Genomic DNA, 22,972 nt, shown 5'->3' on the forward strand with positions numbered 1-22,972 from the left:
CACCACCGTGCCGCCCTTTTTAAAGAAGTGATAACTGAAAAAAGGTTTGTTGTATAACTGCCTGTGGTTGTCATTCTCATGTAGGCAATGGATCTGCTGCATGCTATGGGTCCTGACACTGTGGTCTTCACCAGCTCAGACCTGCCCTCTCCTCTGGGTGATCAGTATCTCGTGGCCCTTGGGAGCCAGAACACAGGTGAACCCTGCTGTTACTTTTATAAAATATTTATTGTCTAGGCATTTGTCAGGAAGTTACATAAAAAGAAATTAGTACCAAAATAAAATCTAAAAAAGAAAGCACTGTAGTTAGTCTCTGGTCCAATGAGCTAGCTGCATTTAACTAAATAACCTGCATAAACTTGCTGCTTCTACCAAATATCAAAACAGTTACATAAATTTAACACACAGCATGGTTAAGGTGTGCACATGCAGTGGGGAGAGCGAGGAGACTTGGAACGAGTTTTCAACTTTTGTATGTTTTGTGAAATTCTTTGCAGGTACAGTGGTGCTTGAAAGTTTGTGAACCCTTTAGAATTTTCTATATTTCTGCATAAATATGACCTAAAACATCATCAGATTTTCACACAAGTCCTAAAAGTAGATAAAGAGAACCAGTTAAACAAATGAGACAAAAATATTATACTTGGTCATTTATTTACTGAGGAAAATGATCCAATATTACATATCTGTGAGTGGCAAAAGTATGTGAACCTCTAGGATTAGCAGTTAATTTGAAGGTGAAATTAGAGTCGGGTGTTTTCAATCAATGGGATGACAATCAGGTGTGAGTGGGAACCCTGTTTTATTTAGAGAACAGGGATCTATCAAAGTCTGATCTTCACAACACGTTTGTGGAAGTGCATCATGGCACGAACAAAGGAGATTTCTGAGGACCTCAGAAAAAGCGTTGTTGATGCTCATCAGGCTGGAAAAGGTTACAAAACCATCTCTAAAGAGTTTGGACTCCACCAATCCACAGTCAGACAGATTGTGTACAAATGGAGGAAATTCAAGACCATTGTTACCCTCCCCAGGAGTGGTCGACCAACAAAGATCCTCCAAGAGCAAGACGTGTAATAGTCGGCGAGGTCACGAAGGACCCCAGGGTAACTTCTAAGCAACTGAAGGCCTCTCTCACATTGGCTAATGTTAATGTTCATGAGTCCACCATCAGGAGAACACTGAACAACAATGGTGTACATGGCACAGTTGCAAGGAGAAAGCCACTGCTCTCCAAAAAGAACATTGCTGCTCTGCAGTTTGCTAAAGATCACGTGGACAAGCCAGAAGGCTATTGGAAAAATGTTCTGTGGATGGGTGATACCAAAATAGAACTTTTTGGTTTAAATGAGAAGCATTATGTTTGGAGAAAGGAAAACACTGCATTCCAGTATAAAAACCTTATCTCATCTGTGAAACATGGTGGTGGTAGTATCATGGTTTGGGCCTGTTTTGCTGCATCTGGGTCAGGACGGCTTGCCATCATTGATGGAACAATGAATTCTGGATTATACCAGTGAATTCTAAAGGAAAATGTCAGGACATCTGTCCATGAACTGAATCTCAAGAGAAGGTGGGTCATGCAGCAAGACAACGACCCTAAGCACACAAGTCATTCTACCAAAGAATGGTTAAAGAAGAATAAAGTTAATGTTTTGGAATGGCCAAGTCAAAGTCCTGGCCTTAATCCAATCGAAATGTTGTGGAAGGACCTGAAGCGAGCAGTTCATGTGAGGAAACCCACCAACATCCCAGAGTTGAAGCTGTTCTGTATGGAGGAATGGGCTAAAATTCCTCCAAGCCGGTGTGCAGGACTGATCAACAGTTATTGGAAATGTTTAGTTGCAGTTATTGCTACACAACGGGCTCACACCAGATACTGAAAGCAAAGGTTCACATACTTTTGCCACTCACAGATATGTAATATTGGATCATTTCCTCAATAAATAAATGACCAAGTATAATATTTTTGTCTCATTTGTTTAACTGGGTTCTCTTTGTCTACTTTTAGAACTTGTGTGAAAATCTGATGATGTTTTAGATCATATTTATGCAGAAATATAGAAAATTCTAAAGGGTTCACAAACTTCCAAGCACCACTGTAGCATCACATTTATATTGCATTAGAGAGTATTTACTATAACTTCTTACCACAACATTAGTTTCTCAGCTTGTCACATATACCAGCCTTCAGGCTTTACTTTTTCTGTCATTATTTTTTGCAGGGTGATATGAGACATGAAGGGGAGATATGGGACATTTATGTTGGTAGACTTGGGACAGAGTGGGGAGACATGGAACAAAAATAAAATACCGAGCTTAATCCTGTATGTTTAATTTTTATTTATTCTTAAAACTTGTAACATATGAACTGTATGAACTCAATGCTGGTACAGCAATAGAAAAATGGCAGTTTACCCAAAACCTGACGTGGCAAAACAGATCCATTCTCAAGAAGGAATAAAACGAGCTTAATCCTCATGTAGATACACTACTACATTGTTCTTAAACTTAAAAAAAAAAAAAAAAATTATATTTGTAAACCTCAAGAAAAAAACGTGCAACATGAACTGTCTCAACTCTCCCCATTGGCCATTTTGGAAAAAAAAAAAAGTCCTTAAATGTTTTATCCCCAGAATTTAAATTTAATAAATATTGCTATATATATATATATATATATATATATATATATATATATATATATATATATATAAAATAACTCTAGGCTTCAGACTTTAATTCTTAATAAATCCCGAATTCATCAGCATAGTTTACTTTTCAGTCATGTGAAATTTACAGCCAAAGACACCTGCTGGATAACTGTCAGCCACATAGAAACTGATAAAGAGCTCTATACACGACAGTGATTCTGCCATCTGTTTTAATTCCAAACAGCCTACGATGTCTGTATCTACTATAATTTGCAAATAACTAGCAAAGATATGATGGTCCATACTAACCTGTCTGTTTCAAACCTATAGCATTTCAACAGAGATTGGAAAATGATATACAGAAATTCGAATGGTTGTCTGTGTCTATGTGTCAGCCCTGTGATGACCTGGCGACTTGTCCAGGGTGTACCCCGCCTTTCGCCCGTAGTCAGCTGGGATAGGCTCCAGCTTGCCTGCGACCCTGTAGAAGGATAAAGCGGCTAGAGATAATGAGATGAGATGAGATATATAAAATAACTCTAGGCTTCAGACTTTAATTCTTAATAAATCCCGAATTCATCAGCATAGTTTACTTTTCAGTCATGTGAAATTTACAGCCAAAGACACCTGCTGGATAACTGTCAGCCACATAGAAACTGATAAAGAGCTCTATACACGACAGTGATTCTGCCATCTGTTTTAATTCCAAACAGCCTACGATGTCTGTATCTACTATAATTTGCAAATAACTAGCAAAGATATGATGGTCCATACTAACCTGTCTGTTTCAAACCTATAGCATTTCAACAGAGATTGGAAAATGATATACAGAAATTCGAATGGTTGTCTGTGTCTATGTGTCAGCCCTGTGATGACCTGGCGACTTGTCCAGGGTGTACCCCGCCTTTCGCCCGTAGTCAGCTGGGATAGGCTCCAGCTTGCCTGCGACCCTGTAGAAGGATAAAGCGGCTAGAGATAATGAGATGAGATGAGATATACAGAAATTCTGAATGCAAGGAAAATAAAAAATAATATTGGTTTAAAAGACATAAAATAGTGGGAATCATTCTTTTAATTTTAAATGAACAAAAACCTCAAGACTCCGCTCCATCAATCTAATTAAAGAGTAGTGAATGTTGTATACAATCATATGGATCATTTGTGGAAGCTGATGGTCGTATGGAAATGTAGTAGTCATCGTAACCATTAAGGTGTAGTTTGCATTTCCGTGTTGCCACTGGTGAACTCTGACGTGTGTTTGTGTGTTTCAGAGAGAACAGATGGCAGTAAAGAGAAGCAGCGAATCCGAATGGATATCCCCAAAGTAGATGCGGTGTTTGTTGGTACTGGTGATCTGTTCGCTGCTCTGCTGCTGGCATGGACACACCACCACCCTAATGACCTCAAAGTAATGAGTCTGCTTATTATTTTTAGCTAATTAGTCAGATTCATGGCTGGTTCCTCTGGTCTTCTGCATACCTTGGTTGTAACAAGTGGTTAGTGGAGTTACTTTTGCCTTTCTATCAGTCTGGCCATTCTCCTCTGACCACTGGCATCAACAAGGCATTTTTACATGGAGAACTGCCATTTTCTCTTTTTTGGACCATTTTCTGTAACCCCTAGTGAAAATACCTTGTGTGTGAAAATCCAAGTAGATCAACAGTGTCTGAAATACTCAGACCAGCCCTTCTGGCACCAACAACCATGCCATGTTCAAAGTCAGTCAAATCACCTTTCTTCCCCATCCCCTAATAAAGTGGTGTGTGTGTGTAATTATAAGAGGACCAGCAATTGTACAGTGGTACTTGAAAGTTTGTGAACCCTTTAGAATTGTCTATATTTCTGCATAAATATGACCTAAAATATCCATTAGATGTTCACACAAGTCCTAAAAGTAGATAAAGAGAACCCAGTTAAACAAATGAGACAAAAATATTATACTTGGTCATTTATTTATTGAGGAAAATGATCCAATATTACATATCTGTGGGTGGCAAAAGTATGTGAACCTTTGCTGTCAGTGTGACCCCCTTGTGCAGCAATAATGGCAACTAAACATTTCCGGTAACTGTTGATCAGTCCTGCTCACCGGCTTGGAGGAATTTTAGCCCATTCCTCCATACAGAACAGCTTCAACTCTGGGATGTTGGTGGGTTTCCTCACGTGAACTGCTTGCTTCAGGTCCTTCCACAACATTTTCATTGGATTAAGGTCAGGACTTTGACTTGGCCATTCCAAAACATTAACTTTATTCTTCTTCAACCATTCTTTGGTAGAATGACTTGTGTGCTTAGGGTCGTTGTCTTGCTGCATGACCCATCTTCTCTTGAGATTAAGTTCATGGACAGATGTCCTGATATTTTCCTTTAGAATTCACTGGTATAATTCAGAATTCATTGTTCCATCAATAATTGCAAGCTGTCCTGGTCCAGATGCAGCAAAACAGGCCCAAACCATGATACTAGCATCACCATGTTTCACAGATGGGATAAGGTTCTTATACTGGAATGCAGTGTTTTCCTTTCTCCAAGCATAACGCTTCTCATTTAAATCAAAAGGTTCTATTTTGGTCCCATCTGTCCACAAAACATTTTTCCAATAGCCTTCTGGCTTGTCCACATGATCTTTAGCAAACTGCAGACGAGCGGCAATGTTCTTTTTGGAGAGTAGTGGCTTTCTCCTTGCAACCGTGCCATGCACACCATTGTTGTTCAGTGTTCTCCTGATGGTGGACTCATGAACATTAACATTAGCCAATGTGAGAGAGGCCTTCAGTTGCTTAGAAGTTACCCTGGGGTCCTTTGTGACCTCACAGACTATTACACACCTTGCTCTCGGAGCGATCTTTGTTGGTTGACCACCCCTGGGGAGGGTAACAATGGTCTTGAATTTCCTCCATTTGTACACAATCTTTCTGACTGTGGACTGGTGGAGTCCAAACTCTTTAGAGCTGGTTTTGTAATCTTTTCCAGCCTGATGAGCATCAACAACACTTTTTCTGAGGTCCTCAGAAATCTGCTTTGTTCGTGCCATGATACACTTCCACAAACGTGTTGTGAAGATCAGACTTTGATAGATCCCTCTTCTTTAAATAAAACAGGGTGCCCACTCACACCTGATTGTCATCCCATTGATTGAAAACACCTGACTCTAATTTCACCTTCAAATGAATTGCTAATCCTAGAGGTTCACATACTTTTGCCACTCACAGATATGTAATATTGGATCATTTTCCTCAATAAATAAATGACCAAGTATAATATTTTTGTCTCATTTGTTTAACTGGGTTCTCTTTATCTACTTTTAGGACTTGTGTGAAAATCTGATGTTTTAGGTCATATTTATGCAGAAAAATAGAAAATTCTAAAGGGTTCACAAACTTTCAAGCACCACTGTAAAATGCAATTGCAAGAGGACTAGTTTGGATGGCAAAAACAGTGCTATTAGTACCTTAAATAGATATTTTTGTATTCCAATTAAATTTCCCATACCAAAAGAGTTAAAAATAAAAGGTTTGAGTGACAAAAAGGAAGGGTAAGATTCTAGCTTCACTGGCAGAGGGATACAGTGAGCATCAGGTAGCTTCCATCCTCAAAATTTTAGAGACTGCAGTTCATAAGAACAAGGTCAAGCAGCAGCTATTGGGGACAACAAAGTTACAGCCTCGCAGAGAACGAAAACGACTCTCCACTGACCGGGATGATCGTCAACTCCTTCAAACGTCACTCAACAACCGTAGGATGACCTCAAGTGACATTTAATAAAGAATGGCAAATGGCAGCTGGGGTTAAGTGCACGGCAAGGACCGTTTGAAACAGGCTCCTCTGGGCTGGTTGAAGTCATACAAAGCTAGAAAAAAAGCCCTTCATCAGTGAGAAGCAAAGAAGAGCCAGGCTGAGGTTTGCTAAAGGCCATAAGGACTGGACTGTAGAGGACTGGAGTGAGGTCGTCATCTCTGATGAGTCCAATTTTCAGCTTTTCCCATCACCTGATCATCTAATGGTTAGACAGAGACCTGGAGAGGCCTACAAGCCACTGTGTCTCGCACCCATTGTGAAATTTGGTGGAGGATCAGTAATGATCTGGGGGTGCTTCAGCAAGGAATGGGACAGATTTTTGTTTGAAAAGGACCTATGAATCAAGCCATGTACAAGGTTATCCTGGAAGAAAACTTGCTTCCTTCTGCTCTGACAATGTTCCCTAACTCTGAGGATTGGGTTTTCCAAGCAGGACAATGTTCCATGACACACAGCCAGGTCAGTCAAAGGTGTGGATGGAGGACCACAAGATCAAGGCCCTATCATGGCCAGCTGAATCTCCAGACCTGTGCACCATTGAAAACCCTCTTGATTACATTCCAGAAAAGATGGATGGTTACAAGCCATCAAACAAATCTGAGCTGATTGAATTTGTGTGCCAGGAGTGGCATAAAGTCACCCAAGACCAATGTGAAAGACTGGTGGAGAACATGCCAAGACGCATAAAAGTTATGATTAAATGTCAGGGTTATATCACCAAATATTGATTTCTGAACTCATCCTAACTTCAAACATTAGTATTGTGTTGTTTCTAAAATTGAATATGATCTTGATTTTTGTGCCTTATTCAAGGTCTGAAAGCACGTCATCATTTTTTTTTTTTTTTTTTTGACCAGCTGTCATCATCTGCAATTAAATGCTCCAAGTGACAATATTTGTATGTGGAATTTGGGGAAATATGTTGTCAGTAATTTCATGGAATCAAACAAAAATATTAATGTTCCTTAAACACATACCTATAAATAGTAAAACCAGGGAAACTGATAATTTTGCAGTGGTCTCTTCTTAATTTTTCCCGAGAGTGGTGTCTATATACTTCATTTGCTGCCTCTGCTTTATGAGGGATCTAAATCCAGATGTCCAGCTGCTCTGTGACATGTCCATTGTTCATACAGACAGAATAGGAATGAATTGAGTGAAATTTAGCTCATATCAGTGACACTCTTGCTTTCTTTTTAAAAGTTAACACTTGCTGTAAAAAAAAGGAACTCTTGCTTTACCAGACTCACTCTCATATTTGTAACTTCCTGACTGTCAGCCAAAAGTTTTAACACCCTGTATTACCATATTTGGTTAAACTTCATGAAATGGGTTCAAGTTAAATATTGTAGAATTACTTTCGAGTGACATTAAGACCAACATTATAAACTTGATTCTACACAATATAAAATGGGCAGTAGGAAAATATAAAATGTATTTTCTGATTACTTTCCACAAGACACCCATTTGTGACAGATATAACACTAATATCAACTGTAAGACCAGACTAGACTTGTAGTAACATTTCCATGCCACCACTGCTTCACTTATGGATCTGTAAAAGATGAAAACAGAAGCACCATTGCAGACAGCAAAGAGCTTCAAGAAACTAATTTGGAACTTGATAGCTGCAGTTTAGCTACAGACATCACCTTTCACTATCTTTTGTTGTGTTTTGACAGAAAGCCTGTGAGAAGACTGCTTCTGTGATGCAACATGTCATTAAGAGGACGATCGCTTATGCCAAGCGTAAGACCAAAATCCAATAATACCATAGTCCCACAATACAGTCATTAAAAAGGCACTGGGCTGCAGACAGTGGGTGTGACAGAAACAGAGTATTATATTGACTGAAATCCTTCTCCCTTTGTCTCCAACAGAGGTGGCTGGTCCTGACCAGAGACCGAGTCCTGCACAGCTGGAGCTCAGAATGGTCCAGAGTAAGGCAGACATAGAGGATCCTGCAATAACGGTTGATGCTGTGATACTCTAGGGTTCCACCTCCAAGCTCATCCACACTGCCCTAGAGCGTTCACCCTCAAAAACAATCTCGCTTCAGAGGACACAACCACATTATTGTGTAGAGCAGGAAAGAGCTGTGAATGAATGAATGACTAAAATGCACGTCAAATCAGCGGTCATTCAACTATTAACCAGATACTAACACCGTGTTTGTGTTGGACTTCAGTACTGTACAAGGATGAAGCTGTGCTATTATTAATATTCTAATATAATAATGTGAGTGAAAGGAAGTCCTGATCAGGAATTGCTGTAACCACCTGATCATTTTATGCTGCTAAAATGAAGGATTTTAATTTCAATAGCGCCACATTATTAGCACACATCTACAATATATTCACAATCTAGCTTCATTATAAACTAGACAACAGTTTGGCCTCATTTCCTGAAAGGAAGGCATGATGTGTTTATATTGATAAAACACCTGCACACATTGTCATCTCATGATCATTATACAGGTCCTTCTCAAAAAATTAGCATATTGTGATAAAGTTCAATATTTTCCATCAGTTATTTAAGAAAGTGAAAATGTTATATATTATAGACTCATTACACATAAACTAAAATGTTTCAAGCATTTTTCTATTTTAATTTTAATCAGTATGGCATACAGTACAAAAACAAAAAAAAAAACATCTCAAAATATTAGAATATTTCATTTCGAGTTTGAGTAAAACAGTATGAACACAGTGTATCTCTCGAGCTAGTTCAGTACACACAACCACAATCATGGGGAAGACTGCTGACTTGACTGTTGTCCAGAAGATGATCACTGATGCCCTCCACAAGGAGGGTAAGCCACAAAAGGTCATTGCTGAAAAGGGTGGCTGGAAAAGGTGCGCAAGCAACAGGGATGGCTGCAGTCTTGAGAGGATTGTCAAGAAAAGTTGATTCAAGAACTTGGGAGAGCTTCACAAGGAGTGGACTGAGGCTGGTGTCAGTGTATCAAGACCCATCACGAACAGACATCTTCAAGAAAGGGGATACAACTTTCGCATTCCTAATATCAAGCTACTCCTGAGCCAGAGACAATGTCAGAAGTGTCTTATCTGGGCTAAGGAGAGAAAGAAATGGACTGTTGCTCAGTGGTCCAAAGTCCTCTTTTCAGATGAAAGTACATTTTGCATTTACTTTGGAAATCACGGTTCTAGAGTCTGGAGGAAGAGTGGAGAGCCACAGAATCCAAGGTGTTTGAAGCCCAGTGTGAAGTTTCCACAGTCTGTGATGATTTGGGGTGCCATGTCATCTGCTGGTGTTAGTCCACTGTGTTTTATCAAAGGCAGGGTCAATGCAGCTAGCTATCAGGAGATTTTGGAGCACTTCATGCTTCCATCTGCTGAAAAGCTTTACGGAGATGAAGATTTCATTTTTCAGCACGACCTGGCACCTGCTCACAGTGCCAAAACCACTGGTAAATGGTTTACTGACCATGGTATTACTGTGCTCAATTGGCCTGCCAACTCTCCTGATCTCAACCCTATAGAGAATCTGTGGGGTATTGTGAAGAGGAAGTTGAGAGACACCAGACCCAACACTGTGGATGAGCTTAAGGCCGCTATCGAAGCATCCTGGGCCTCCATAACACCTCAGCAGTGCCACAGGCTGATCGCCTCCATGCCACGTCGCATTGAAGCAGTCATTTCTGCCAAAGGATTCCTGACCAAGTATTGAGTGCATAACTGAACATAATTATTTGAAGGTTGACTTTTTTTGTATTAAAAACACTTTTTTTATTGGTCAGATGAAATATGCTAATTTTTTGAGATAGGGATTTTTGGTTTTCCTTTACTTTTTTGCCAAAATCATCAATATTAAAACAATAAAAGGCTTGAACTACTTCAGTTGTGTGTAATGAATCTAAAATATATTAAAGTCTAATGTTTATGAGTACATTACAGAAAATAATGAACTTCATCACAATATGCTAATTTTTTGAGAAGGACCTGTAGTTTAATCATTAGCAAAATATATCAAGGGACTTGGTTTATCAAACTATTCAGTAACAAAACTGGATTAAGGAAATGATAGTTCATGTTTTTTGGGGGGAAAAAACCTAACTTGATTTTTAGTGAGGACCAGTATTCAGAGAGCCAGTACTATCTTTCATCCTATGTGTTAAATGTTGCACTTCTACTGTGTAAGATTGGTACGTGCAAGCTTCACTATCACACACTACATGATTGATTTTCAAAAAATAGTTTGGGAGATTATTCCCATTTATAGAATCTGGTTTCCACTGTTCTTTCCTCATAAATGTGGAATTTAGTCCACAATTTAGTAATATCATGTAATTCACTTTCACATCTCTCTCATTTTTATTTTTAATGTTCATCAAATTCATAGCTTCATTGAGATTACATATGTAGTAATCAGATGTAAATGTCACTGTACCTTGGGACCTGAAAATGCTGCAGTATATTAAAGTAGAAGAATTAAATGATGACGTACCTTTTGCACAAGCTATAACTGTCCAATTTACAATACAGCAGTAAACATGGTCAATAAACTATTTTTTAGCTATTTAACTACGTACCCTTCATTTGTTGATCCACCAGATGACTTTTAATACGATAAGATGTTCTTGAGAAATACAACTTTATCACATGAAGCTTATTTTACTTATACACAGTGGTGCTTGAAAGTTTGTGAACCCTTTAGAATTTTCTATATTTCTGCATAAATGTGACATAAAATATCATCAGATTTTCACACGTCCTAAAAGTAGATGAGAACCCAGTTAAACAATTGAGACAAAAATATTATACTTGGTAATTTATTTATTGAGGAAAATGATCCAATATTACATATCTGAGTGGCAAAAGTATGTGAGCCTTTGCTTTCAGTAGCTGGTGTGACCCCCTTGTGCAGTAATAACTGCAACTTAACGTTTCCGATAACTGTTGATCAGTCCTGCACACCGGCTTGGTGGAATTTTAGCCCATTCCCCCGTATAGAACAGCTTCAACTCTGGGATGTTGGTGTTTCCTCACATGAACTGCTCGCTTCAGGTCCTTCCACAACATTTCCATTGGATTAAGGTCAGGACTTTGACTTGGCCATTTCAAAACATTAACTTTATTCTTCTTTAACCATTCTTTGGTAGGATGACTTGTGTGCTTAGGGTCGTTGTCTTGCTGCATGACCCACCTTCTCTTGAGATTCAGTTCATGGACAGATGTCCTGACATTTTCCTTTAGAATTTACTGGTATAATTCAGAATTCCTTGTTCCATCAATGGTGGCAAGCCATCCTGGCCCAGATGCAGCAAAACAGGCCCAAACCATGATACTACCACCATCATGTTTCACAGATGGGATAAGGTTCTTATGCTGGAATGCAGTGTTTTCCTTTCTCCAAACATAACGCTTCTCATTTAAAACAAAAAGTTCTATTTTGGTCTCATCTGTCCACAAAACATTTTTCTAATAGACTTCTGGCTTGTCCACGTGATCTTTAGCAAACTGCAGACAAGCGGAAATGGTCTTTTTGGAGAGCAGTGGCTTTCTCCTTGCAACCCTGCCATGCACACCATTGTTGTTCAGTGTTTTCCTGATGGTGGACTCATGAACATTCACATTAGCCAATGTGAGAGAGGCCTTCAGTTGCTTAGAAGTTACCCTGGGGTCCTTTGTGACCTCACCGACAATTACACGCCTTGCTCTTGGAGTGATCTTTGTTGGTCGATCACTCCTGGGGAGGGTAACAATGGTCTTGAATTTCCTCCATTTGTATACAATCTGTCTGACTGTGGATTGGTGGAGTCCAAACTCTTTAGAGATAGTTTTGTAACATTTACCAGCCTGATGAACATTGAGAACACTTTTTCTGAGGTCCTCAGAAATCTCCTTTGTTCATACCATGATACACTTCCACAAACATGTTGTGAAGATCAGACTTTGGTAGATCCCTGTTCTTTAAATAAAATAGGGTGCCCACTCACACCTGATTGTCATTCCATTGATTGAAAACACCTGACTAATTTCACCTTCAAATTAACTGCTAATCCTAGAGGTTCACATACTTTTGCTATTCACAGATATGTAATATTGGATCATTTTCTTCAATAAATAAATGACCAAGTATAATTTTTTTTGTCTCATTTGTTTAACTGGGTTCTCTTTAACTACTTTTAGGACTTGTGTGAAAATCTGATGATATTTTAGATCATATTTATGCAGAAATATAGAAAATTCTAAAGGGTTCACAAATTTTCAAGCACCACTGTAGATGAAGAAATGTAAAGTGTTTTCTCATGAGGAACCCTGAATATTGGTGACTAAATGTAACTGGTTCCAGGGGTGGCACGGTCATGTAGTAGTTAGCGCTGTCACCTCATGGCTGCCAGGGGCCTTTCTGTGTGGAGTTTGCATATTCTTCCCATGCATGTGCTCTGGTTTTCTCCTGCAGTTCAAAGACATGCAGATTACATAAAATACCCAGCCACGTGGCAGCAATCCCCGAACCCGGTGGTGGACACCGGAAGTAAGGGATGCCATCAAGCTGAAAAAGGAGTCCTATCGGACCATGTTGGCCTCCGGGACTCCTGAGGCAGCTGACGGGTATCGGCAGGCCAGGCGTGGCACAGCTCGGCCAGTTGCAGAGGCAAAAACTCAGAATGGGGAGGAGTTCGGTGAGGCCATGGAAGAAGACTATCGGTCGGCCTCGAAGAAATTCTGGCAAACCATCCGGCGCCTCAGGAGAGGGAAGCAGTACTCTGCCAACACTGTTTACAGTGCGGGTGGGGATCTGTTGACCTCGACTGGGGATATTGTCGGGCGGTGGAAGGAATACTTCGAGGATCTCCTCAATCCCACCGTCACGTCTTCCATTGAGGAAGCGGAGGCTGATGACTCAGAGGTGGACTCGTCCATTACACAAGCCGAAGTCACTGAGGTGGTTTGCAAGCTCCTTGTTGGTAAGGCACCGGGGGTGGATGAAATCCGCCCTGAGTATCTCAAGTCTCTGGATGTTGTGGGGCTGTCTTGGCTGACACGCCTCTGCAACATCGCATGGCAGTCGGGGACAGTGCCTCTGGAGTGGCAGACCGGGGTGGTGGTCCCTCTTTTTAAGAAAGGGGACCGGAGAGTGTGCTCCAATTATAGGGGAATCACACTTCTCAGCCTCCCCGGAAAGGTTTACTCCAGCCAATAGTCGAACCTTGGATCTAGGAGGAACAATGCGGTTTTCGTCCTGGTCGTGGAACACTGGACCAGCTCTATACCTTTCATAGGGTGCTCAAGAGTTCATGGGAGTTTGCCCAACCAGTCCACATGTGCTTTGTGGATCTGGAGAAGGCATTTGACCATGTCCCTCATGGTATCCTGTGGGGGGTGCTTCGGGAGTATGGGGTTCGGGGCTCTTTGCTAAGGGTTGTCTGGTCCCTGTACGAACGGAGCAGGAGTCTGGTTCGCATTGCCGGCAGTAAGTCAGACCTGTTCCCAGTGCATGCTGGACTCCAGTAGGGCTGCCCTTTGTCACCGGTTCTGTTCATAATTTTTATGGACAGAATTTCTAGGTGCAGCCAGGGGCCGGAGGGAATCCTGTTTGGGAACCACAAGATTTCATCTCTGCTTTTTGCGGATGATGATGTCCTGTTGGCTTCTTCAAACCAGGACCTTCAGCATGCACTGGGGCAGTTTGCAGTCAAATGTGAAACGGCTGGGATGAGAATCAGCACCTTCAAGTCCGAGGCCATGGTTCTCGACCGGAAAAGGGTGGCTTGCCCTCTTCAGGTTGGTGGAGAAGTCCTGCCTCAAGTGGAGGAGTTTAAGTATCTCGGGATCTTGTTCACGAGTGAGGGAAGGATGGAGCGTGAGATCGACAGGGGGATCGATGCAGCCTCCGCAGTGATGCAGTCGCTTTACCGGTCCGTCGTGGTGAAGAAGGAGCTGAGCCAAAAGGCAAAGTTCTCAATTTACTGGTCGATCTACGTTCCGACTCTTACCTATGGTCATGAGCTTTAGGTAATGACCGAAAGAACAAGATTGCGGATACAAGCGGCCGAAATGAGTTTCCTTCGCAGGGTGGCTGGGCGCTCCCTTAGAGAGAGGGTGAGAAGCACAGTCACTCGAGAGGACCTCAGAGTAGAGCCGCTGCTCCTCCACGTCGAGAGGAATCAGCTGAGGTGGCTCAGGCATCTCTTTCGGATGCCTCCTGGACGCCTTCCTGGGGAGGTGTTCCAGGCATGTCCCCCCCAGGAGGAGGCCGCGGGGAAGACCCAGGACACGCTGAAGGGACTATGTCTCTCAGCTGGCCTGGGAACACCTCGGTGTTCTTCCCGAGGAGCTGGCCGAGGTGTCTGGGGAGAGGGACGTTTGGGCTTCCATGCTCAGACTGCTGCCTCTGCGACCCGGCCCCGGATAAGTGGAAGAAAATGAGAATATGGCTCAAAATTCGCGGTGGTCCGGTTGCCTGAGGCGACTTAATTTGTCATTTGGTGTTCCTGTCACTAGCCAGCCCGGTTGGCTAGTTGAAAATAAAAAATATACATGTATATGAAGCGAAGATTCAGACACACCATCAACTTAAGCCGCCACATATTAAGCATGTGCCATGTCTGTGTTAATCGATGTGTTTATCGGCAGGACGGAAACTACCGAAGAATTTCGAATCGTATCGTGTATGAGTCAGGCTGTCGGTTTTTTCACTACTGTGCATGCATAACACGCATCTCGTTGAATATCGCGGTAATCACGTGTAGTATTGGACCAGGTGGGTGGAGCACAGAACCACGGCAGGCCAAAACGGAGTTCTCAATGAACTATTTATTGCTAGCTTTTCAGCTTTTTATCACTTCCCAGCCCCGCGCACAAGCACACGTTCTGGTTGGGGAGAGAGAGCTCCCTTTCTCTGCTCTGCTCTCTCCTTTTAAAGGGCGCAGTCACTGGGGAAGACACAAACACAGGTTAATCCCCATCAGGTGCAAATGATTCCACCACTTACCTTCCCTGACTCTGCCCTCCACTGACAGACCGACGCTTGGCCACGCCCCCACTGCCACATCACGTTATCAAATTCAATAGATGTGGCCACATCGAACCTGGACCTTCTTGCTGTGAGGCAACAGCACTAACCACTACACCACCATGTCACATATATATATTTTATTTTTTTATATATATAATGTGTGTGTAAAAAAAAAAATTCTATATATTTTACACATGTATATAAAATCGCACACACTTCCTATTATCATGAAGAGTGCCAAGCATTCTGGAGGGCACTGACAGGGCAGAATGAGGTTAGTAATCAAAAAGAAAGCAAGGGAGTGCCATCTCACAGCTCCTCAGGTTTCCACTTTGATCATGAGCTCAGGTTCTTGACTGTGTGGAGTTCCACATGGTTCTCTGCATGTTTTGCTTGGGTTTCTTTCCAACTTACCTATGAAGTAGAAAGTTGTGGCTCGGAATGGCCGTATTTTCAATCTCTGGGTATTCAAGCTACAAAGTGGGGAAAACTAAGGGGTAGAATCCAAACCTGTTCCATTGTGACAAAGCATGAAGCAGTTTTCTCCCGCTATCTAAAAATACACAGTCAGGTCGACTAGCTGTGCTAATTGAGTCAGGTTCATCCAGTGGGGCAGATTCTACTGAAATACTAATTACTTCTGAATGACCAATGAATTAAAAATGTTTTTGACAGATCCAGTATCAGGTGACTTTCCGTTGATTTGATCACATTTCTAGGTTTTGTGCAATTATGGGCAGTGTGTTCACTGCCCCTTTCACTTCCATATAGTTATTACTACTAGGGGCAGCATGGTGGTAAGGTTAGGGTTGTTGATCCACCAGATGACTTAATACAATAAGAGGTTCTTGAGAAATCCAACTTTATCACCTGATTCACATGAAGCTTATTTTACTTATCTGGATTAAAAGTTATCAAAAAAGTTATTTTCTGTAAATTTTAAAAAAAGTGCACTGGCTAACCCAGTGGTCAGCACTATTGCCTCACAACAAGGTGGTTCTGGGTTTGAACCTCACAACCTACTGGAGCCTTTCTGTGTGGAGTTTGCATGTTCTCCCCGTGCCTGCATAGGTTTCCTCCTACAGTCCAAAGACATGTGGATTAGGTCAAACTGGTTACTCTAAATTGTCCATCGGTGTGAATGTTTGTTTATCTCTGTGTTAGCCCTGAGATAAATCGACAACCTGCCCAGGGTGTACCCCACCTCTCACCCAAAAACTGTTGGCATTGGCTCCAGCTTCCCCCATGGCCCCAACAGATAAGCATACAGATAATGGATGGATGGTGAATGATCCTTGGTGGAATTTATTTACATTTTAGTCAAGTAGTACCAGATAAACTTTGTGTAAAAGGTAAACTGCGCTCAGCTTAAGGTATAAGAGACAGTCTCCTAAAGATTTACACTACAACAGGAAATATGTTCTTACTTTAGCACAGAGCTTCTTTGAAGAGATGTCAGTAGAGGCTTTTTATTCAGTGACGTCTTCAGATCAATTAATAAATTCAAGAACAATAAGCTTCGTCTTTCAACAAATCACCCTTAAAGGGTTTTGGTTTATTAAAAGTATATAAAGCAATTAGTACAATATTTGAATACAAAATTTATCTGAAAACAACTGCAAAAAAAGAAACAGGTCAGCTACAATGAGTAATTCTATCAACAGTAAACCTGTGATGAAGTCAGCATAATACCCAAGAGCAAATAAATGATAAACTGTCAGCAAAAAGGCTTCAACATAATGGCTTTAAAAATGCAGATTATAAGAACCTGAGTTTTAAGCATCCTAACCCCATAGGCAACCCAAAAATAAACCATGAACCACAGAACATCATTATGATATCAGCAGGTGTCTACACAGGAATGGCAGCATTCTTATTTTACCTTTAACATCTTTTGCAAGACAGGCTAAATACATTTCTTTACCCATAATCACTGTTTGTTTACACATGAGAGACACACTGCTCTCTAGTCAGCCAAAGCTGCAAGTTCGAGAAATTCGTCCAAAAATTATGAGAGGAGTTGATGTCAGAAGGCAAGCACACCTTCATGAAATTGTGAAAGTACAAGGTTGTAAATCAAGGGCCACAACTCCGGTAAAATGCGACCAAATTGAACAATACAATACACGTACCACCAACATATAACAATGCCTTGTGCCAAGTTTGGTGAAATTATTCCACAAATTGTGAGAGAGCAGTTGATTTCAGAATGAAAAAACACTCATGAAATTGTCAAAAGTATAATTTTGTTAAATCAAGGGCTGTAACTCTGGTAAAATGTGGCCGACTTTAACGAAATTACAGTATGCCTATTACCGACATATAACAATACCTTTTGCCAAGTTTGGTGAAATTCCTCCAAAAATTGAGAGAGGAGTTGATTTCAGAAGCTTCCCCAGATAGACGGACAGACATCGCCATGACATAATCCTCCTTAGGGCCTTTTGGCCAGCGGGGCATAAAAACTGTAGAGAGCATAATGATTGGACTCTAGAGCAATGAAAAGAAGTCAGATGGTCTGCTGAGTCCATGTTTACCCTATTCCAGAGCGACAGTGGCCACAGTACAAGCCTCTGGAGGCAGTGTTACGATTTATGGTTGCTTCAGTTGGTCAGGTCGAGGTTCAGCAAATGTTATATGGCAATAAAATGAAGTTAGCTGATGACCTGAATGACCAGATGATGACATCAATGGATCTTTTTGTTCCCTGAATGCACAGGCATATTCCAGGAGGACAATGCTAAGATTAGTCAAGCTCAACTTGTGAAAGAGTGGTTCAGGAAGAATGAGGAATTTTCACACATGAATTGGCCCCCACAGAGTCCTGACCTTAACCCCACTGAAAGTCTTTGGGACGTGCTGGAGAAGACTTTACAGAGTGATTCCACTCTCCCATCATCAATACATGATCTTGAGAGAGGAAAAAACCCAAACAAACCTGCAACTCTGGATGGAAATAAAATGTTGTGATTTGATATACAGTACCAGTCAGGGGCGTCGTATTGGGGGGAAAAGGGGTTACCAACTGAGTTACCAAGGTCCCAAGTGGGGGGAGGGCCCTTGAGGAGTCTGTAATTTTATTTTCCTTTAAATATCAATACCATTTAAAGATCACAATACATGTTGCTAACTAATGTAAATGTAATGTTTTGGGTAAATAAATCGTTTGATTAATGGATTGAATTGTGTGTCCTAGCCTACATATAGTGTCTGGGGACAGGCCCCCCACCCTTTGCACGAAATGGTTTAGTCCGCTTTCACCGGGGTTTTTAACTAGGCGTATTTAACGTAGCGTTCATTCTGCTGAAGCAGCACTGCGCATTGTAGGCTCTCTGTGCTATGGAAGATGATGCACAAGAAAACAAAATCCGGTTTTCAGAAACGAAAAGAGAGGCAGGAAAGAGACAAGAAAAGAAATGAGGGAAAGCAACTGCTCACAAACTTCTTTCCCAAGAAAGGTGAGCCCAAATGTGAAAGCAAATAGCCTACATTAAAAGTTGTTAGATACTTTTTTTTTGGCGGGCATGGCCACTGCTTGTGCATAGGGCCCAGAATTTGGTGCTACGCCCCTGGTACCACTCATTCATAGCTTTTTCTGTATTTTGATTATTTTCTACATTGTAGAATACGGACATCAAAACTACAAAAATCACATACAGAACATACATGGAATTATGTGGTAAATAAACAACAACAAAAAAAGTCTGAACTTTGAGATTCTTCAAAAGTATCCAGCGTTACTTTGACGCTTTATGAGGTAGTCTACCTGGAATGCTTTTTAATTAACTTTGGCAAAAGTTAATTAGTGGAATTTCTTGCCTTCTTAATGCATTCAAGATCAAACAGTAAATAATAAAAATACAGCGTGTATGAATTAAAGTGCTTTCACATATGCAGCATTTGGTGGAACACTAGTGTGTTCCCCATCAGCTCACATACAACTCGATTTCATGGAATAACTTAAATATCGGTTGACCACACAACCTACATAACACTAGGTTTTGTAGGCTGACAAGATGTACATTTGATAACCTTTAGTTAAAGTGAATGCAATGGGTTATTGTAATGCTCATCTCATCTCATTATCTCTAGCCGCTTTATCCTTCTACAGGGTCGCAGGCAAGCTGGAGCCTATCCCAGCTGACTACGGGCGAAAGGCGGGGTACACCCTGGACAAGTCGCCAGGTCATCACAGGGCTGACACATAGACACAGACAACCATTCACACTCACATTCACACCTACGCTCAATTTAGAGTCACCAGTTAACCTAACCTGCATGTCTTTGAACTGTGGGGGAAACCGGAGCACCCGGAGGAAACCCACGCGGACACAGGGAGAACATGCAAACTCCGCACAGAAAGGCCCTCGCCGGCCCCGGGGCTCGAACCCAGAACCTTCTTGCTGTGAGGCGACAGCGCTAACCACTACACCACCGTGCCGCCCTTATTGTAATGCTTTAAAATGAATATCATTAGTAACTACCAAAATTAATTAATAAAGCAGGGGGAAAAATAAATTTTAACATCAAGCACAAAACTAGCAATAAATTCCTGCTTCCGGATCTCGGAAAAAGGCAACAAGTCTTTAATCTCACATGACGTCACGCGTGGAACCCCGGTTAATTGGGTCATTTCCGTTCATCTGATTCCGTGCTTGTTTATGCGCTGAAATTAGATATTGTTGGAATCTTACAGAAATAACGATGTGAAAGTGCTGCATTGTATATGGATTTGAACATCCAAACACAACAGAACATTCAGTTCACGAATTTCTGAGAAATGACACTAATCTAAAGCGAGAGTGGGTGAGGTTTGTGCAAAGCAAGCGGGCAGATTTTGTCTCATCTCATCTCATTATCTCTAGCCGCTTTATCCTTCTACAGGGTCGCAGGCAAGCTGGAGCCTATCCCAGCTGACTACGGGCGAAAGGCGGGGTACACCCTGGACAAGTCGCCAGGTCATCACAGGGCTGACACAGACACAGACAACCATTCACACTCACATTCACACCTACGGTCAATTTAGAGTCACCAGTTAACCTAACCTGCATGTCTTTGGACTGTGGGGGAAACCGGAGCACCCGGAGGAAACCCACGCGGACACGGGGAGAACATGCAAACTCCACACAGAAAGGCTCTCGCCGGCCCTGGGGCTCGAACCCAGGACCTTCTTGCTGTGAGGCGACAGCGCTAACCACTACACCACCGTGCCGCCCTGGCAGATTTTGTGTCGTCTACTAATAATAAAATCTGATTTATCAAGTGTTCATCACCACCAGAACAACCACATGGGAATTACTGGAGCAAAAAAAAGAAACCCATTGATTTAATAAATGATATTTGATCTGACATTTGGACAGTTCATCGATTCCCCCCATTATCGCCCACTTCATATTTTCTTTCAGTAATTACACTGAATAAGTGTACGTTTTAAAGATTATAGTTCTGCATTTATTGAGGTACACTACCGTTCAAAAGTTTGGGGTCACCCAGACAATTTTGTGTTTTCCATGAAAAGTCACACTTTCATTTACCACCATAAGTTGTAAAATGAATAGAAAATATAGTCAAGACATTTTTCTGGCCATTTTGAGCATTTAATCGACCCCACAAATGTGATGCTCCAGAAACTCAATCTGCTCAAAGGAAGGTCAGTTTTATAGCTTCTCTAAAGAGCTAAACTGTTTTCAGCTGTGCTAACATGATTGTACAAGGGTTTTCTAATCATCCATTAGCCTTCTGAGGCAATGAGCAAACACAGTGTACCATTAGAACACTGGAGTGATAGTTGCTGGAAATGGGCCTCTATACACCTACAGTTGTGCTCATAAGTTTACATACCCTGGCAGAATTTTTGCTTTCTTGGCCTTTTTTCAGAGAATATGAATGATAAACTTTTTTCCCCACTCATGGTTAGTGGTTAGGTGAAGCCATTTATTGATAAACAACTGTGTTTTCTATTTTTAAATCATAATGACAACAAAAAACATCCAAATGACCCTGATCAAAAGTTTACATACCCCAGTTCTTAATACCGTGTATTGCCCCCTCTAACATCAATGACAGCCTGAAGTCTTTTGTGGTAGTTGTGGATGAGGCTCTTTTTCTTCTCAGATGGTAAAGCTGCCCATTCTTCTTGGCAAAAAGCCTCCAGTTCCTGTAAATTCCTGGGCTGTCTTGCATGAACTGCGCGCTTGAGATCTCCCCAGAGTGGCTCAATGATATTGTGGTCAGGAGACTGAGATGGCCACTCCAGAACCTTCACTTTGTTCTGCTGTAGCCAATGACAGGTCGACTTGGCCTTGTGTTTTGGATCGTTGTCATGTTGGAACATCCAAGTACGTCCCATGCGCAACTTCCGGGCTGATGAGTGCAAATTTGCCTGCAGTATTTGCTGATAACATGCTGCATTCATCTTTCCTTCAACTTTGACCAAGTTTCCTGTGCTTTTGTAGCTCACACATCCCCAAAACATCAGCGATCCTGCTTTACAGTAGGAATGGTGTTCCTTTCATCATAGGCCTTGTTGACACCTCTCCAAATGTAACGTTTATGGTTGTGGCCAAAAAGTTCAATTTTGGTCTCATCACTCCAAATTACCTTGTTCCAGAAGTTTTGAGGCTTGTCTCTGTGCTGTTTGGCGTATTGTAGGCGAGATACTTTGTGGCATTTGCTTGGTTTTAACAGAGCCCCTGATTTTCCATTCGTTAATCACAGTTTGAACACTGCTGACTGGCATCATCAATTCCTTGGATATCTTTTTGTATCCCTTTCCTGTTTTATACAGTTCAACTACCTTTCCCCGTAGATCCATTGACTATTCTTTTGCTTTCCCCATGACTCAGAATCCAGAAATGTCAGTGGCTGGATGAAAGATGCAACAGTCTGTCTGGATCCCAGAAACTCACTCAGCTTTTATACACACACACTGATTACAAGCAAACAGATCACAGGTGAGGACGTTACCTTTAGTAGCCATTCAAACCCATTTGTGTCAACTTCTGTGCATGTTATCAGGCCAAAATCACCAGGGTATGTGAACTTTTGATCAGGGTCATTTGGGTAGTTTCTGTTGTCATTATGATTTAAAAAGAGAGAAAACAGTCGTTTGACAATAAATGGTTTCACCCAACCACTAAGCATGAGTGGAAAAGATGTTTTTGTGTGATCATTCATATTCTCTGAAAAATGGTCAAAGAATCATAGATTCTGCCAGGGTATGTAAACTTATGAGCACAACTGTATGTAGATATTGCACCTAGAATAGTCATTTACCACATTAGCAATGTATAGAGTGGATTTCTGATTAGTTTAAAGTGATCTTCATTGAAAAGAACAGTGCTTTTCTTTCAAAAATAAGGACATTTCAAAGTGACCCCAAACTTTTGAACGGTAGTGTACACGTAAAAATTTTCCCTGTATTTTGCAGCAGCCAGCTTAGAATAAAAGTCCACAAACCAATCTGTGTTTCCGATTCTCTCTGGCTGGTGGTCCGCTATCGGCGGTGAGTGGGACTGTCGTGAACAGAGTGAACTGGCA

At 41.4% G+C, this 22,972-nt stretch overlaps 1 protein-coding gene across 1 annotated transcript in view; it reads left to right on the forward strand.

Annotated features, from left to right (window-relative positions):
• Window positions 1-10,992, forward strand: part of pdxka (pyridoxal (pyridoxine, vitamin B6) kinase a) — a 65,990-nt gene extending 54,998 nt beyond the window's left edge. Inside the window, exons 8-11 of the mRNA XM_060928886.1 lie at window positions 85-196; window positions 3,923-4,059; window positions 8,131-8,197; window positions 8,329-10,992. Coding sequence (XP_060784869.1) covers window positions 85-196; window positions 3,923-4,059; window positions 8,131-8,197; window positions 8,329-8,441 — 429 coding nt within the window. The 3' untranslated portion in view covers window positions 8,442-10,992. The remainder of the gene's footprint in view (window positions 1-84; window positions 197-3,922; window positions 4,060-8,130; window positions 8,198-8,328) is intronic.
• Window positions 10,993-22,972: the final 11,980 nt, after the last annotated feature.

Source organism: Neoarius graeffei, chromosome 9 (genome assembly GCF_027579695.1).
Source record: "Neoarius graeffei isolate fNeoGra1 chromosome 9, fNeoGra1.pri, whole genome shotgun sequence".
Lineage (NCBI taxonomy): Eukaryota > Metazoa > Chordata > Actinopteri > Siluriformes > Ariidae > Neoarius > Neoarius graeffei.